The sequence below is a fragment of the Sinocyclocheilus rhinocerous genome, unplaced genomic scaffold (genome assembly GCF_001515625.1).
Source record: "Sinocyclocheilus rhinocerous isolate Xijiao unplaced genomic scaffold, SAMN03320098_v1.1 scaffold1393, whole genome shotgun sequence".
Lineage (NCBI taxonomy): Eukaryota > Metazoa > Chordata > Actinopteri > Cypriniformes > Cyprinidae > Sinocyclocheilus > Sinocyclocheilus rhinocerous.
Window position 1 is genome coordinate 584920 of NW_015625613.1, and position 16150 is coordinate 601069.

The 16150-nt window shown below is 36.2% G+C and overlaps 3 protein-coding genes across 3 annotated transcripts; all 3 read left to right on the plus strand.

The window, feature by feature from the left end:
- The first annotated feature begins 2410 nt into the window (after positions 1-2410).
- On the plus strand, positions 2411-5736 carry LOC107758897 (carbonic anhydrase 4-like). The gene is made up of 8 exons (XM_016576739.1): positions 2411-2676; positions 3135-3182; positions 3497-3661; positions 3781-3926; positions 4339-4431; positions 4509-4575; positions 4787-4950; positions 5032-5736. Exons 1-8 carry the CDS (start codon positions 2619-2621, stop codon positions 5206-5208), a joined length of 918 nt encoding a protein of 305 aa, XP_016432225.1. The 5' UTR covers positions 2411-2618; the 3' UTR covers positions 5209-5736.
- A 731-nt stretch (positions 5737-6467) lies between these two features.
- Positions 6468-11198, plus strand: LOC107758683 (dehydrogenase/reductase SDR family member 11-like). The gene is made up of 7 exons (XM_016576486.1): positions 6468-6636; positions 10011-10220; positions 10314-10408; positions 10503-10632; positions 10722-10814; positions 10898-10963; positions 11084-11198. The coding sequence occupies exons 1-7, from the start codon at positions 6505-6507 to the stop codon at positions 11123-11125; spliced, it is 768 nt and encodes a 255-aa protein (XP_016431972.1). The 5' UTR covers positions 6468-6504; the 3' UTR covers positions 11126-11198.
- Positions 11199-12143: 945 nt separating this feature from the next.
- On the plus strand, positions 12144-14649 carry LOC107758673 (dehydrogenase/reductase SDR family member 11-like). Its single transcript, XM_016576479.1, has 7 exons — positions 12144-12337; positions 13174-13383; positions 13468-13562; positions 13654-13783; positions 13893-13985; positions 14061-14126; positions 14391-14649. The coding sequence occupies exons 1-7, from the start codon at positions 12206-12208 to the stop codon at positions 14430-14432; spliced, it is 768 nt and encodes a 255-aa protein (XP_016431965.1). The 5' UTR covers positions 12144-12205; the 3' UTR covers positions 14433-14649.
- Positions 14650-16150: the final 1501 nt, after the last annotated feature.

Below are 16150 nucleotides of genomic sequence, written 5' to 3' on the forward strand. Positions count from 1 at the left end.
GAAGTTTTTTTTGTTTACATTTTCACTAGTTTATTTAATTTGTCTAATAATAATGTCCCAACTGTGTGTGTATACATGAACCACAGGATAATTGTCTTTATTTTATTTTATTTTATTTTATTTTAGTTTAGTTTAGTTTAGTTTAGTTTAGTTTAGTTTAGTCATGATCATTTCCACTGTGTCATTTCCAGCTCATCTCATGTAATGTATTATGTTCAATAGTGTTCTTAATGACTGTTATGAAAAACATTTCAAACATTTTTGGAGCAAAATTGCCTTTTTCCTGCTTGCTAATTTCATGGCTGGCAGTTCACAGTAACACTTTAGTATAGGGACCAGTTCTCGCTATTAACTAGTTGCTTATTAGCATGCCTATTATTAACATACTGGCTGTTTATTAGTGCCTATTCTGCATGACCATGTTCTACATCCCTAATCCTACCCAATACCTAAACTTAACAACTACCTTGCTAACTATTAATGAGCAGCAAATTAGGAGTTTATTGAGGCAAAAGTCGTAGTTAATTTTTTCTTTTGAAATATAGTAACATTTTTTTTACTCTTAAATTATATAATATTTTATGATTGCACATTTGTGTTTGTGCCAAGGGTAAAACAATAAACTCTACACATAAAAGGTATGCAAACATAGTTAAAAAAAAAAATGATAGCACAGAGATGCCTAAACTAGGGCCCGCGGGCCAAAGTTGGCCCAAGATGACCTTTGATTTGGCTCTCCTTGCCATATTATGCCATAAAAATAGGAGGGACAATGCCATCTTCATTTCTAATTTCTCTTTGTGTTTTAGCACTTTTTGTTTTATTTTTGCTTTGAACTTTAGAGAATATACCGGAAGTGAATTTCTTTTTTTCATAATGCAAAGTTTGGGCACCTCAGTGATAGTGGCATGATTACAAGTTTAAGCCAGTTCATTTGTTATATGTGACCTTCATATATCAAAAAGAAAAGAGTTGTCATTTGAAGATCTATCAGTTGTAATAAAAATCAATACCCGAGACATAAAAGTTCCCGAAGCTGAAAAAAAATAAATCACTTTATTTCAAAACATTTGCAGCAGCTTGCATATCCGGCATGTGTGTGTGATACACTAACGTCAGAGCTTATGAAAGCTGAAGGTTGCATCTAAAGGTCAAATCAAGAGGACATTGTTTGCCTCCCTTTTATCAGACACACAAATCACTCATTATGCAATCCACTGAGACCAATGTATCCATTATCAACTCCACCATGAACTTTATAGTGTTTTACAGCTGTTTCTGTGCTAACAACTGTGTCCTATAAAATGTATTCTCAATGTTCAAGCAAGAGGGGCTGAGGACATGCTTTCTACACCTATTTCTGTACAAAACAAGATTAAGTCCTTAAATAAGTACCATGGTATAGATAGCGTCTTTTAACTAACTGCCTGAAACTATGGGTATTATCCAGACAGGTTTAGATTAGGGTTAATTCAATTATCATCTTTGCCTTTAGTTTGTAAGACAAGCTAAATGCCTTCATTGTAGCTGCATTTTATAGTCATTAAATAAATTTTTATTTTTATTTATGAAGATTCAGTCAAAGATTTCAGACATTTAAAATACAATCAACATCAATCAATAAATTGTCATTTAAGTTCCCATAAATTATGTTTGAACAGAAAACTTTTACATCACTATTAGCTTAATCTTTAGCCTTACATCCCTGTTTGTTGCTGTATTTTAAATAGGGTCGCCATACATCCTCGTTTTCACGTACATGACTTGGCCGGGATTTCTAAATTGGCTGAAAAGTCCGGTTTTGGCTTTGTTTTCCTATCTTTTTCATGCTTGGTGATGGTAATGATTAAAAAGTAGTTTGACCAATAGCGTGCAGGTATTGTAGGCCTATATAATCAACCTATTGTGGCGTGCGAGAAGGTGGAATCTACCTACGGTCAAACCATTATAAACACGCCTACGGTATGAGGACAGCAATATGAAAAAAAGAGAATTTTTTTAGGCAATTTGGAAATCCCGGCCAAGTCAGGATTTTAGGTAGAGTCTAAATGTTTTATGACCCCAAATATGCTGTCTCAGAGTCACCACTAGATGGCGTGACTATTTCAAATCAGAGTCTGTAACTAGCGATCTGCCATACATTTTATTCACAGCCACAGGTGTATTTAAATGTTACATTATGCTCAAAACCTGGTAATGAAATGTAACTTTTTTTATTATGTTGTCAGTCACTTCATTTAACTGTTGTCACGTTTGCTTGCTGCTCCAAAGGTGGAGACCACATTATTCATTAGTTAGTGCTAAGCTGATAACTGATAATAACTGATAATATGTGTTATTTGAAAACAAGTGAAAGTTTGTTATGGGTGGAGAAGATCTTTGTAATCATGACTAGATTAGAGTACATTGGACACACTAAATTACTCCCAAGTAAGAAGAATATATGATACATTCTAATAGAAATGAGTTTAATTGGTTTTGTGCAGTAACACGTGAAAGGGAGGGTCACTGTGCTCTTATAAAATGCACCTCCAAAGTATCCTATCATAAAATACATTCCCCTGTTCCTTAGCTGGATTGATCATTCAGGTGGATTTTTTAAAATCCAAATACTAAAGATGAATGTGCTCTGTTTTTCTGTACTTGCTATTTTATGCAGGTTTGCTTCAAGTGCAGGTAAGTGTGTTCAGTTGTGTAAATGTCATCTTATTTATCATAAAAACAGATTTACTGTTAAACCTGATGCTGCTGAATTTAGGTAGCCCATCAATATATCATTTTAGATGTTAATTTTAGGATAAGACCTGCGAGAATGATACGTTTACTAAGTGCATCAAGATTTATGAGAATCTGATAATGAGAGTTGTTGATTTTTGATTTGTAAGATTGAAATTAATACAACATTATTGCATAAAATAATAAATTTGTGTATAAGCAGATTTAAAACACGGAATTAAACGCCTTTGAAGGTTTTAGATGAGCAGTTAAAATCTTCTTAACTGACTGACCTAAATATAGAAAACATACATTGGTCATTGTCTGTTTTCATGTACATGTGCAATCAATTAAATGTGATTAATATATTACACTACATATAAATTAGTTTGCAATAAGTCAACTTGGTTTCCTTTCAGATTGGTGCTATCAGTCTCAAGTATCTTGCAACAATCATTCATGCATAGGTGAGCATGTGCCTTGTTCAGTGTTTTATATTAAATTATGATTTCTGAAGGATCATGTGACACTGAAGACTGGAGTAATGATGCTGAAAATTCAGCTTTGCCATCACAGGAATAAATGTCATTTTAAAATATATTCCAATAGAAAACAGTTATTTTACATTTTAATAAACCACACAGAATTTCTGTTTTTACTCTATTTTGATTTACAAAATGCATCCTTGATGAGCAAAAGAGACTTCTTTGAAAGACATTAAATAAACCAAACTTTTGAACAATATTGTATGATTTATATTAACAGCATGACTTTTTTATAGGACCGGATGACTGGGCATCAGTAGCCACAGCCTGTGGAAATACAAAACAGTCACCCATTAACATTATAACAAAGAAAACTGTCTTTGACAGTCATCTAACCCCAGTGCAGTTTACAGGCTACCAAGATACAATCAATACTCTCATTACAAACAATGGACACACAGGTAAGTTACTCTTAAGTATAGCCTACATTTAAATGGCGAATATCCTTTACCCATTATTGGCAACTGTATATCAATTTCACTTTATAACCCATTTTCGCCATGTATTTTATCATCTGTAGTGCAAGTTAATCTGCCAGACAGAGCAGCAATTAGTGGAGCCAATTTAGGAGCCAATTACAAAGCTCAGCAGCTTCACCTGCACTGGGGCAAGAACGGTGGACCTGGATCAGAACATACTATAGATGGAGAGAAATATCCTATGGAGGTAACAGGCTATTGAGATATCCATCTTATTTTTAATGTAAGAGCAGGCACGTCCATTTTGTAAATTGAGTGTGCATGGCTTCCGGTATCATCCGCTTTCAGTCATTTTAGCTCTACAAAAATAATCCGTTATGCTGCTTGATATTGCAAAGTGCTATTTGTTATCATACTATTTTAATTTATTAACATATTCGTAAACACTCTGGTTTATAGCACAAATAGTTACCGGTTACTGCACTTTGTCAGCGGCTAATGAATCGCAAGTGGCGCAAATTCACACAGAAAATAGCTTTATTTGGAAATAGCTTTATTTATGTGGAAACATCGCAAAATAAGGTGGACAGACATGTTTTATTCCCACATTTATCTGTGAATCGATAAGAAACTAAGGATGCATTTTGTATCTTTAACAGCTTCACATTGTACATATAAAAGAAAAGTACAACTCTGTGGAACAGGCCATTAATGACACGTCTGGAGTTGCTGTTCTTGGATTTTTTTATGAGGTAAAACCCCATTTTCTAAATGTTTGTTACTTGCAGATAACAAAACAGCGTTTTATCGCATGCATCTTATTTTACAGGAGTCACAAAGTGCCAATAAAAAATATGATGGCATCATAAATTCTCTGAAAAATATTACACATCCTGGTAAGGTTATTTTATATACCTCTAAGGTTTAATAAAAATGTTAATTTATTGCTTTTTGTTTGATATACAGCAGTGCTAAACATAGTCACTCAAGGTCGCAATATCTCAAATACGGGAGGAAGCTGTTTGATAATGTATTATTATTTAGACAGGCTATACTTAGAACAAAGAACGGGAACTTCATGACAACTTGTAAAACATCTTTTTTTAGGCACTAATGGAACGCTGTCAGCTGTATCATTAGACATGCTCATTCTCCCCCATAATGAATTGGAGAGGTACTTCCGCTACCAGGGGTCCCTCACCACACCAGGCTGCTCTGAAGCTGTGGTCTGGACAATATTTGAGAAAGCGATACCACTCAGCAAGGAACAGGTCATTTGTTTTGTGTATAAACAAGTGAAACTTTAACACATCATAAGAATAAAAGAAAACAATTTTATCTTTGTCTTGCAGCTTTCTGCATTTTCAACCCTGACGTTTTCTGACGGGACTGCCATGGTAAACACATACCGGCCCATTCAGCTGCGGGCTGGACGTGAAGTTTATTATTCTAGGAGTTATGTTTTTTGTGTTAGCACTGCCTTAATGGTCAGCTCTGTTTTCACATCCTTCTATGTTCTCACTGTCTAACTTATGGTTATCTATTTGGGGTTTTGCTCTGAAGCAAGTTATTTATCATTCATCAATAATTCATGGCAAATCAAACTTTATAATCGTTTAGCCATGTGTGGCTTCACAATGTATGTAGCATAAAATTATCTAGTATGAAAGGCAGGTAGTCAACTCTCCACATCCAACGTCTGAGGTCTTCTCAAATTTCTCTATCTGTACCCAATGAAAATTAATTCTATAAAAATCTGAATTTTGACATCCATTGAACTTTCACTGAATTAACTGTTGTGAAAAAAAAAAACATTTAACTCTGTCCCAAATTTTGCGTGCAACCGTTACTGCACAATATTCCCTGTTACAAGAATGTAGAATGCTTGATTTGTGGAAAGTTTAAATTAACAAGCACAAAAGGACATTGTATAACATTATACAGCATATAGAGGAACATGGTTGCTCATGTGATATTATGAGACAATACTTTGAGAACTGGTCTTAATGATTTTTATCATTCTAATTACTGTATTCTTGTTTTTCTGCATTTGTAAATGTTCGATCCAAATTATAAAACAATAAAAAGAAATTTGACAAACAAACAAACACATGGTCATACAATGATTGTTTGTTTCAGTGTATAATGAATAACTAACCCTCCACAATTTTACAGGCTGAACACTTTTTACTATTCTATTTATTGCACCTGTTACAGCCTTGTGGGATAAGAAGGAAGTGTGTTCTCATTGGCCAAATTCTCAGAAGACAGATTATTCATTGACATAACAAGTTAGGCGATTTCTTATTGGTATCAAAATATCTGGCAACCGAAAGGAGAACTGAGATGGAGAGAAGGAAATGGGAACTATAAGAATTTTAAATTCAAATAATAAAAACTTTATTTTGAGAGGGAGACAACATCATAAAGACTTGGAAAAGCATATTAATTCATTCATTCATTCATAAGCATAATCATACCAACTGTACCTCTTTTCATTACAAACTATTAAAAAGACTATTAGCTATCAGAATTTATATTTTGTTTTATTTTTTTATTTTTTTTATATTGAAAAGAGAGTAACAAATACGTACCAAATAAAATAAATAGGCTTAATAGAATATATATAATGGGCCTACAGTCAATTAAGCCTAGCTAAAATCACTAAAATCATATCAATTGATAAAAACAGAAAAAACAAAAACAATGCTGAACGTGTACTGTACGAGGGTGTGTTTACGAGTGACCTGGACCTGGCAACCCTGATCAATGCGACCACACAGTCAGCTGCCCAGCACTTGATCTTCGTGAGAGTAACAAGTAACATGGATCGCTGGAGAGGCAGGGTTGCTCTAGTCACTGGAGCTTCAGTGGGAATCGGAGCTGCAATCGCAAAGTCTCTTGTCCAGCATGGAATGAAGGTGGTCGGCTGTGCCAGAAATGTGGAGCAAATTGAGGTAATGCGCCGTTATAGCATACACTTGCGAGAAGTGAAAGTTTATGTGCCGGTGTTCTGACGATTTGTGCTACCCTGTCAGATGTTGCTACCTCCCTCCCATTAAAACAGATATCTAGCATAATTATATTGGAAACAGAAACAAAACAAAAAAAATAAAAAACAATGCTGAACGTGTACTGTACGTGGGTGTGTTTACGAGTGACCTGGACCATATAGGAGCATTTTCCCATATAGATCCCATATAAATGTGATCAGATGTGATAATTTGGATTGTTCACCAAGGCGTTGAAGTGTGCATTAATAATGCTGGTGGTTTGGCTCTCCCAGAGCCTCTGTTGAGCGGCAAAACCAGTGGCTGGAAGACTATGATGGACGTAAGTAACACTGTAGCGACTCAAGACATCGACTCATTTTTGCGAATCGGTTCTTTCCAATAGCTCATTTCAATCTAGTGATGGCTGTTTTTGAATCCCTGTTTCGTGAAGCTTCGAAACTTTTGGAAATCATTTGTTTCGAACCCATGGTTCGGGGCGCCTATCAAACTGTCAAAATCACGTGATTTCAGTAAGGAGTGCTCAATGTGCTCAATGAACTTTTGAGTGAAATGTTTCAAAAGTTCAATGGTTTGCCGTTGAGGGGCGATCTCTGTGAACCCATGAATGAGAACGCCCCCTAGCGGCGAACTCTTGGCGGTTTTAGACGAGCCATCCATAAAACAAAACAAAACAAACCCCGCAAATGAAGAACACATAGGGCCTATACAGACACGTATTTGATGGTATTTGATGGTTTGTTATTTTGCCTTAATTATACTTTAAAAAAAAAACATTTGCAATGGGGTTGTAAAAGCTGTTTTATGCATATTCTGACCAGCGCTTCGACAGAGGTTCGTTTCTGCCATCAACCGAGTCAGTGTCAGTGAGTTGCTGAAACTGCTCGGACTAAACCAATTTATGAAATAAAGAGTTTTACTTTTTGTTTAGGTGAATGTCATTTACTTTTTTTTGCCTGTATTCAGATTCCAGCCTTTACAGGGTCAACAAAACATTTCATGTATTTGTGTGTTTTAGCATGAGTGGATACCGAGTCGTCAACAATGCTGATGCACACTTCTGCCAGCAAATATGCAGTGACGGCTCTCACAGAAGGTTTGAGGCAAGAGTTACGAGAGGCCAAAACCCACATACGTGCCACAGTAAGAGCAGGAGGATCAAGATGTGCTTCTGTTGAACACTTTATTTATGTACTATGATTACTGCATGTCCAAAGACAAAGAGTTACGAGAGGCCAAAACCCACATACGTGCCACAGTAAGAGCAGGAGGATCAAGATGTGCTTCTGTTGAACACTTTATTTATGTAATATGATTACTGCATGTCCAAAGACATGTAGGAGCCATTTTCTGTATTGTAGAAATTTTGTTGTCCACTGTGTGGTGCTAAACCATAGTATAATTAGAGCACCTGTGTAAACTAGAGCCAGGCGGCGTTGGCAATGGGGAAGCACACGGTTTTTGACCGTGCTAAAGGGTAACTTGCAAGAATGTAGATTGTGCAGTATGTGGATATGTGCTGTGTTTAAGATATGCACTTTATGTGTACATGTTTATGACCACGAAGGAAGGAGAGACAAAGATTGAGGCTTTGTTTATTCACTTGCACAAAATAAAGACATTCTGCTTGGATCTACGTCAGTATGCATGGACACTGTTTTTGCACGGGTTAGATACGTGCTCGCTCCTGTTATCAGTAACAACGGCTTAAAGGAAAGCCGTAACAGACTTGTTGGCTCTTGTGTGCTCTTTCTTTAACAGTGTATTTCTCCTGGCTTAGTGGAGACAGAATTTGCCTACCGACTCTTTAGTGAAAACCCAGAAAAGGCTGCTGCTACTTATAAAAGTATAAAGGTATAGACAAATACTGATTCCTTTCTATACATTGTTGTAGATCATCATTTAATGTTTAAATATTGAAATATCATATTTTCAGTGCCTACAAGCAGCTGACATCGCAAACGCAGTGGTGTATGTCCTGAGTGCTCCTGATCATGTTCAAGTAAGCATCATCCATCACTGGAGAAAACAATATTGTGTTGTTAGTTTTTGCTAACATTGTTCATTTATACAGGCAGTTTATAATCAGTTTGAGCAGTGTATGGTAGGTATTTACTTAAAGATCTCATGATTAAATTCTTAATGGTTTTCCGTTCCCACCTCTAGATTGGTGACATTCAGATGAGGCCTGTGGAGCAGCTGACATAAACTGAACAGACAAACAGGATGAAGAATCTCTGACATCTTTATCATCTTATTAATAGCCCATGAATGGTATAAAATATGAACTGTAGAGCTGACAAAAGCCACAAGAAAGTCCCATAAACAATTTCTGCACTCCAAATCTTTGAAATGCAATAGCAAGAACACAGAACACTGCTCTGTCTGATCATGAAGTTTATTAAATTTTTATAACTATTTTAATGACTATTATTATGTATGTTGTAAAAAAAAAGAAGACCAAATTAGTATTAGAGAAATAATTTAATAAGCACCAATGGTACTTTGCATTAAATATTGAGGAAGAATCAGAGTAAGTTATTTTGCTTGGCATCTATGGGATGATATTAGACTCTAAATGATTAATAGATGCACGCACAATTATCCATGTACTGCATACATTTTATACATGTATCTTACTAACCACATCAGGTAATTTACAGTAGGCTATGCATTTGTAGCAGTGGAATAAAGGTTTTCCTAAGATGCTGCCGGGGGGAAAAAAAAACATTTTCATACGCGTAGGACAAAACACGGACAGACAAAGTGAAAATGCCTGTATAGAGATAGTCTAAAGTGTGTGTTGGTCACCATTGATTCATTATATACAGTCATGGCCAAAAGTTTTGGCCATGAATGTAAGCTGCTTTACTTGACATGCACCTTGTGAAATGCACCATCCTACTAATTATTTTGTCTATTGAAAAGGGCAGCCTGCACATTAATTCTCACTTAATGTTTCAAGCAATAAAAAGTCGTAAAGGTTTGGAAGAACATAAGGGTAAGTAAATGGTGTCAGAAATTACTGTCATCATTTACACACCGGTCATTGAGATCTCTGTTTGATCACATATTAATAATGCAATCTTAATGTTTGAAATGCCTTACCATTTCATCTTTCTTCATGTCTCCGGGAACAATGTGTCCATAAGGACAAAGTTCTAAATATTGGTATAATAATTAACTTAATTATACCAATGAGGCAGTGTCAGTTTCACATGTTTTGCTTGGTCTGCCATTACTTGCTGTCCTGCTGCCCATTTTTTGAGCGTTGCACCCTTCATGAAATGCAAATCTCAAAGTACTCTTTCCTTTCACAGAAATTGGCAGCAGAATGTGTCAGTAGTGGATTCAGCGGCACTCTGATCCCATACAAATGTGATCTGTCTGTACAGGACGACATGTTATCCATGTTCTCCTGGATCAAAGTTCAACATCAGGGCATTGACGTGTGCATTAATAATGCTGGTTTGGCTCTCCCAGAGCCTCTACTGAGCGGCAAAACCAGTGGCTGGAGGACTATGATGGATGTATGTGAATCACAGAATAAATAAGTATGCATTTCTGTTCTGAAAACATGCAGCTAGAGATTGTGTGATGGTAGTTGTCTTCAAATTTTGCAGGTGAATGTCATTGCCTTGTCAGTGTGCGGCCGTGAGGCTTACCAGTCCATGAAAGAAAGAAAAGTTGATGATGGTCATATCATTAATATTAATGGGTACTGTAATGTTTTATTTTTAGACATATTTATATTGCTACCTGTGCCATGCACCAAGCAATTCAATATCTTTAAATATCTTACTATGTTTTAGTATGTGTGGACATCGTGTCCTCCACAATGCTGATTTACACTTCTACACCGCTACCAAATATGCAGTGACAGCTCTTACAGAAGGTCTCCGGCAAGAGTTACGAGAGGCCAAAACCCACATACGTGCCACAGTAAGAGCAGAAGGATAAAGAAGTAATATGATTATTCAAAATAAAACATGTCTAAACACTTGTTGGCACTAAGAATTCTTTTATTACAGTCTATATCTCCTGGTTTAGTGGAGACGGAGTTAACCTATCGGCTCTTTAGTCAAAACCCAGAAAAGGCTGCTGCTACCTATAAAAGCATAAAGGTATATACAAATCCTGTTTCTTGTCTACAGAGCATGTTGTAGGTCATTGTTTACCTTTTAAAATTTTTAAATTATATTTACAGTGCCTGCAAGCAGTTGACATTGCAAACGCAGTGTTGTATGTCTTGAGTGCTCCTGATCATGTTCAAGTAAGCATCATCCATCACTGGAGAAACTATTGCGCTGTTAATGTCTGCTGGCTTTATTATATTGGCCTAACCATGAACTTTTTTAGAAATAGAAAACTGACTTTCCTTTGCTCTCTGTAGATTGGTGACATTCAGATGAGGCCTGTGGAGCAGCTGACATAAACTGTACAGAGAAAGAGAATGAAGCATCTCTGACATAACGTCTTTAACAAACATCATAAAAGTTTGCACACAATCAGAGACCAGGAATGTCCAATATATTCCTATGTTGTAAATAGTAAATGTCAAGTCTTTAAATCTTTTGAAATGCATTCGTAAGAACACAAAACACTGTTCTGTTTCATCATGATGTTTACTTTTTTTCATTGTGACTGAAATTATTAAAATTTTAATGTACTAGTGTTAACTATTTTGAGACACTTTAGGTGCTTAATAGCTCTCTCTGGTTTTATGTTTAAAAAGTGCCAACTATACAATAGAGAGCAGATATAATAAAAACTAAAAAGTCACTTTTTATTACTTACCAAACATGGCTTTATGTATTTGAACCTGCATATCCATATTTTTATTTTAAAGATATAGAGGGATTTCCTCACCCTCAAATTGCTTCAAACCTGTATGTATTTCTTTCAGCTGTTGAAGAAATTCTGAAGAATGTTGGTAACCAAACAGTTAACGGTTGCCATTGACTTCCATATATGCAAAAAAAATATATATGGAAGTAAACTGTTTGTTTACCAACATTCTTTAGTGTTCAGCACAAGAAAGAAGCTCATACAGGTTTGAAACAAGTGGATGGTAAGTAAATGATGACAGAATTTTTATTTTTAGGTGAACTATCCCTTTAAAGAGTTCTTAAGTATTGACCCAGAGGGAAAGTAGAGACTGGACGTTTTAGGGTCATTTCAAACAGAAGTAGCCTAACCGTTGTCACTTAGAATCCACTGCAAGAATATCTAAACACGCCAGAAGTGTTTTATTTTGATTTGCTGTTATTTTTTTTAAATTTTGTTTCGTGATAAAAACCAAATTAAAGCTCTTGCAAATAATGCGGGGTCGTTGGATTAAATGCGACTGCGAAATCTTGGAGTAAAAAAATCAGGTGCTGTAATGCAGCATAGCTAGTAGAATAGGAAGTGCATTGCTATTGGCCAGTTCGTCAGGGTGTGTTCGTTTATTTAGGGGATTGCAGTGAAGATCACTGGCAGCAGATTTTCTGTAAGAGTTTTATGAACTTGTAACATGGATCGCTGGAGAGGCAGGGTTGCTCTAGTCACTGGAGCTTCAGTGGGAATCGGAGCTGCAATCGCAAAGTCTCTTGTCCAGCATGGAATGAAGGTGGTCGGCTGTGCCAGAAATGTGGAGCAAATTCAGGTAATTATACAGCTATGACGAATAAAGCGGCATATTATGCTGCAGAAGAAAAAAAAACGAAATAATGTGAGGAAATTTATGCAGCAACTCGAACGAAACACGAGCAGACGGTTTATAAAGAGATAGTCCACAGCCTGTATTGGTCTCTATTGATTCAGTATAACTGAATAATAATTTATCACTCTCATGTTATATGAAATCTGTATGGTTTCTTGGAAAACAAAAGGGGACATTCAATTAAGTAAGTCCGTTTTTGAGATCTTTAGGCCATGCATCTCAGGCTTCATTAGCAAGTGTTTTGGATGGAAATGTCTGCTAAAAAGAAATAAATGTAAATGATGTATATCTTGAAGCTGTGAACGCAGCGTCTATCCCTCTGTAGCAAAGATTAAATAAATAGTTCACTAAAATTTTAAATTCTGTCAATGTTTACTTGCCCTCAAGTAGTTCCTAACCTTCTTTTTTTTAACATAAATGAAGATTTTTTTTTTTGAAGAAGAATATGGGTTACAACGTTGTTTGATGGACCCCATTGACTTTATTGTAAGGGAAAAAAACTTTGGAAGTTAAATGGTTCATCAACTGTTTGGTTACACACATTTTTCAAAATATGTTCAACAGAAGAAAGAAACTTATTTCCAACTTGAAGGGGAGTAAATGATGAGAGAATTTTCATTTTGTGGTGAACTATCCCTGTTAACAAGAATGATGCAGTGTATATTGCATTCTGACAAATTATGATACAAGAGCCGTAGCAATAATACGTTTATAACCCTCTGCCAATGGTTTTTGAGCTTTGTGAAATGTGAATCTCAAAGTACTCTTTCCTTTCACAGAAACTGGCAGCAGAATGTGTCAGTAGTGGATTCAGCGGCACTCTGATCCCATACAAATGTGATCTGTCTGTAGAAGACGACATGTTATCCATGTTCTCCTGGATCAAAGTTCAACATCAGGGCATTGACGTGTGCATTAATAATGCTGGTTTGGCTCTCCCAGAGCCTCTACTGAGCGGCAAAACCAGTGCCTGGAGAACTATAATGGAAGTATGTAACTCAAATAAGCAGTTTTTCTTATCTAACATGCAGAATGAGTCATACTAGTCATGGCCAAATGTTCACATTTTGCAGGTGAATGTCATTGCCCTGTCAGTGTGCACCCGTGAGGCTTACCAGTCCATGAAAGAAAGAAAAGTTGATGATGGTCATATCATTAATATCAACAGGTACCGGTGTATTTTATTGCACCTTTGTTCTGTGTACTCATTTTCCTGTCTATGTTCAGACACACTTAATGTCTTAAAATACATGTTTTAGTATTTGTGGACACCGGGTCGTCAACAATGCTGATGCACACTTCTACACTGCCAGCAAATATGCAGTGACGGCTCTCACAGAAGGTTTGAGGCAAGAGTTACGAGAGGCCAAAACCCACATACGTGCCACAGTAAGAGCAGGAGGATCAAGATGTGCTTCTGTTGAACACTTTATTTATGTAATATGATTACTGCATGTCCTATTGCAAGTTGGTACTAAGTGTGCTCTTTCTTTAACAGTGTATTTCTCCTGGCTTAGTGGAGACAGAATTTGCCTACCGACTCTTTAGCGAAAACCCAGAAATAGCTGTTGCTACCTACAAAAGTGTAAAGGTATAGACAATGATTCCTTACTATACACAATATGTTGAAGGTCATCATTTATGTGTTTAAATATCATATTTACAGTGCCTACAAGCAGTTGACATCGCAAACGCAGTGTTGTATGTCCTGAGTGCTCCTCCTCATGTTCAAGTAAGCATCATCCATCACTGGAGAAACTGTTGTGCTGTTAATGTTTGCTGTCACTTAATCAATGTTCTGATTATGAGATGAATGGGATATTTTGGTGATAAGAATTTGTCAGAAATTAGACTAATTGCTGTTCTTTGTTGGTTTATACTGATGTAGAATCAATTTGAGCAGCATTGGAAAATTTCTGAATTGTATTTTTTAGGTAATATCTTGATTTAATGGCTGAATTGTTTAATATAATAGTTTTTCCTTCCTTTTGTGTAGATTGGGGACATTGAGATCATGCCAGTGGAGCAGTCGATGTAACGGGATCAAGATAAATGGGATCAAGCATCTCGACACACTGTGACAGTGATGAAGTACAGAATTTGAAGTACAAAAATAAATAAATCTATAAAATAATTATATAGAAAAAAGTTACAAGATAGACAAAAATTGGGATTTTTAGAAAAAGTTCTTAATACTCTTGGTGCTGTTTTACTTAAATATTAAAAACATCAGCCTTGCGAAATGCGGTATTACTGTGATTTATTTGGCTTGACATATTGATAAACATTTACAAAGAATCAGTGCTGACTTTAGCTTTGAATTTGCAGCTCCGAATTAATGGTTTACATTGCATCAATGGCTTTAATCAAACTTCACGATTAAGTAAGTTATTGACTTACTTAACACTTATTTTACTTCTGAAGACTTGAACTATAGTGCAGTGTTTTATGACATACGTTTATGATGCTTTTGTGTTATTTTGGAGCTTGACGGCTTCAATCCTTATTCACTTTAATTGTAAGAACAGCAAGGATATTCTTCAAACATTTACCTCTGTTTCATGGATAAAAGAAAATCGTGTGCATTTAAACTGATATTTTTGAATTGCCAGTATATCCATGCTGGTATATCCATAACTAGACCCAGTTTTCACTTTTGCTAAACTGTATTTTTATTCCTAAAGTGTGGGTGTGTGAGGAAATGACCAAATAGCTCTTCTGGTTTTTCTGGTTCTCTCTGAAACCAAGGATGATATCTATTGAAAATTGAAAAGCAAACTACTGCCAGCGTTGTCATGCCAAGAGTGGAAAACGATACCTTAATAAATTATTTTGTCAAACATGGTTGAGGTTAGTAAAAAGGTCTTGACACCTTGTTTTCCTCCAAAAACGAAAAATAGTATAGTATTGAAAGGTATTAAAAAACAAGTGTTACTTTTCTGTGTATTTATAGTGTAAATGACAATCGTTCAACTGATTTTTGCACTTGCTTCAAGTTTCAGACTCTATAGCTGCTCACGGCCCAATGTTTCCTCCTCATGCATGATTGGCATCTCAAGGAAAAATGCCTAGCAACCAGAAATGTTCAGCCCTGAGTATAAAACATGTGTTAATGCTGTGAGGGAAGCATTGTTTTGCCATTAAAATATTCTGCTTAAAAATGTAAAGCTCATAAACATTACCTTGCTTTAAACCAAACATAGTCAGATTAGTTATTTAGCCACTTTTCATACTTTTTAGCCGCTTGACATTCATTGGAGTTCCTCTGTGGTCTTAGATGACCCGTCACGTCTCGTCTCAGCATGCGGACAGAACGTGCAGTTACTCAGCAAAAGCCTCTTGTTCTCATGGGAACACGGTCCCGCCCTCTTAACCCCATTTCCATGACCGTAACAGCACGAAACGCTGCGGAATCAATCGTGAATTGTCTTTTATGCTTTGTAAGTGATACTATTGTACTGTTTTTGGAATGTATATTATTTCATAACGTCTACACCCTCTGAATGCTGGGTTATTATTCCATGTCTGGGAACCAGGGAGCTGGTATAAGACTCCACATTGTTTTCACACACTCGTTCTGAAACTGCTGAGTACAGCGGGGTCGCGGAGGAGGAAGTTGGTGTGATGCAAAATGGTGTGATGTTCGGCTCAGGCCATAATATGAATAAATTTGGGTGGGCCCTCATTTGAATAAAGGAAATCCCACATTGGGCTCCCTTGAGTAGTGTATATATTCCAAGAGAACATGTTTGAAAA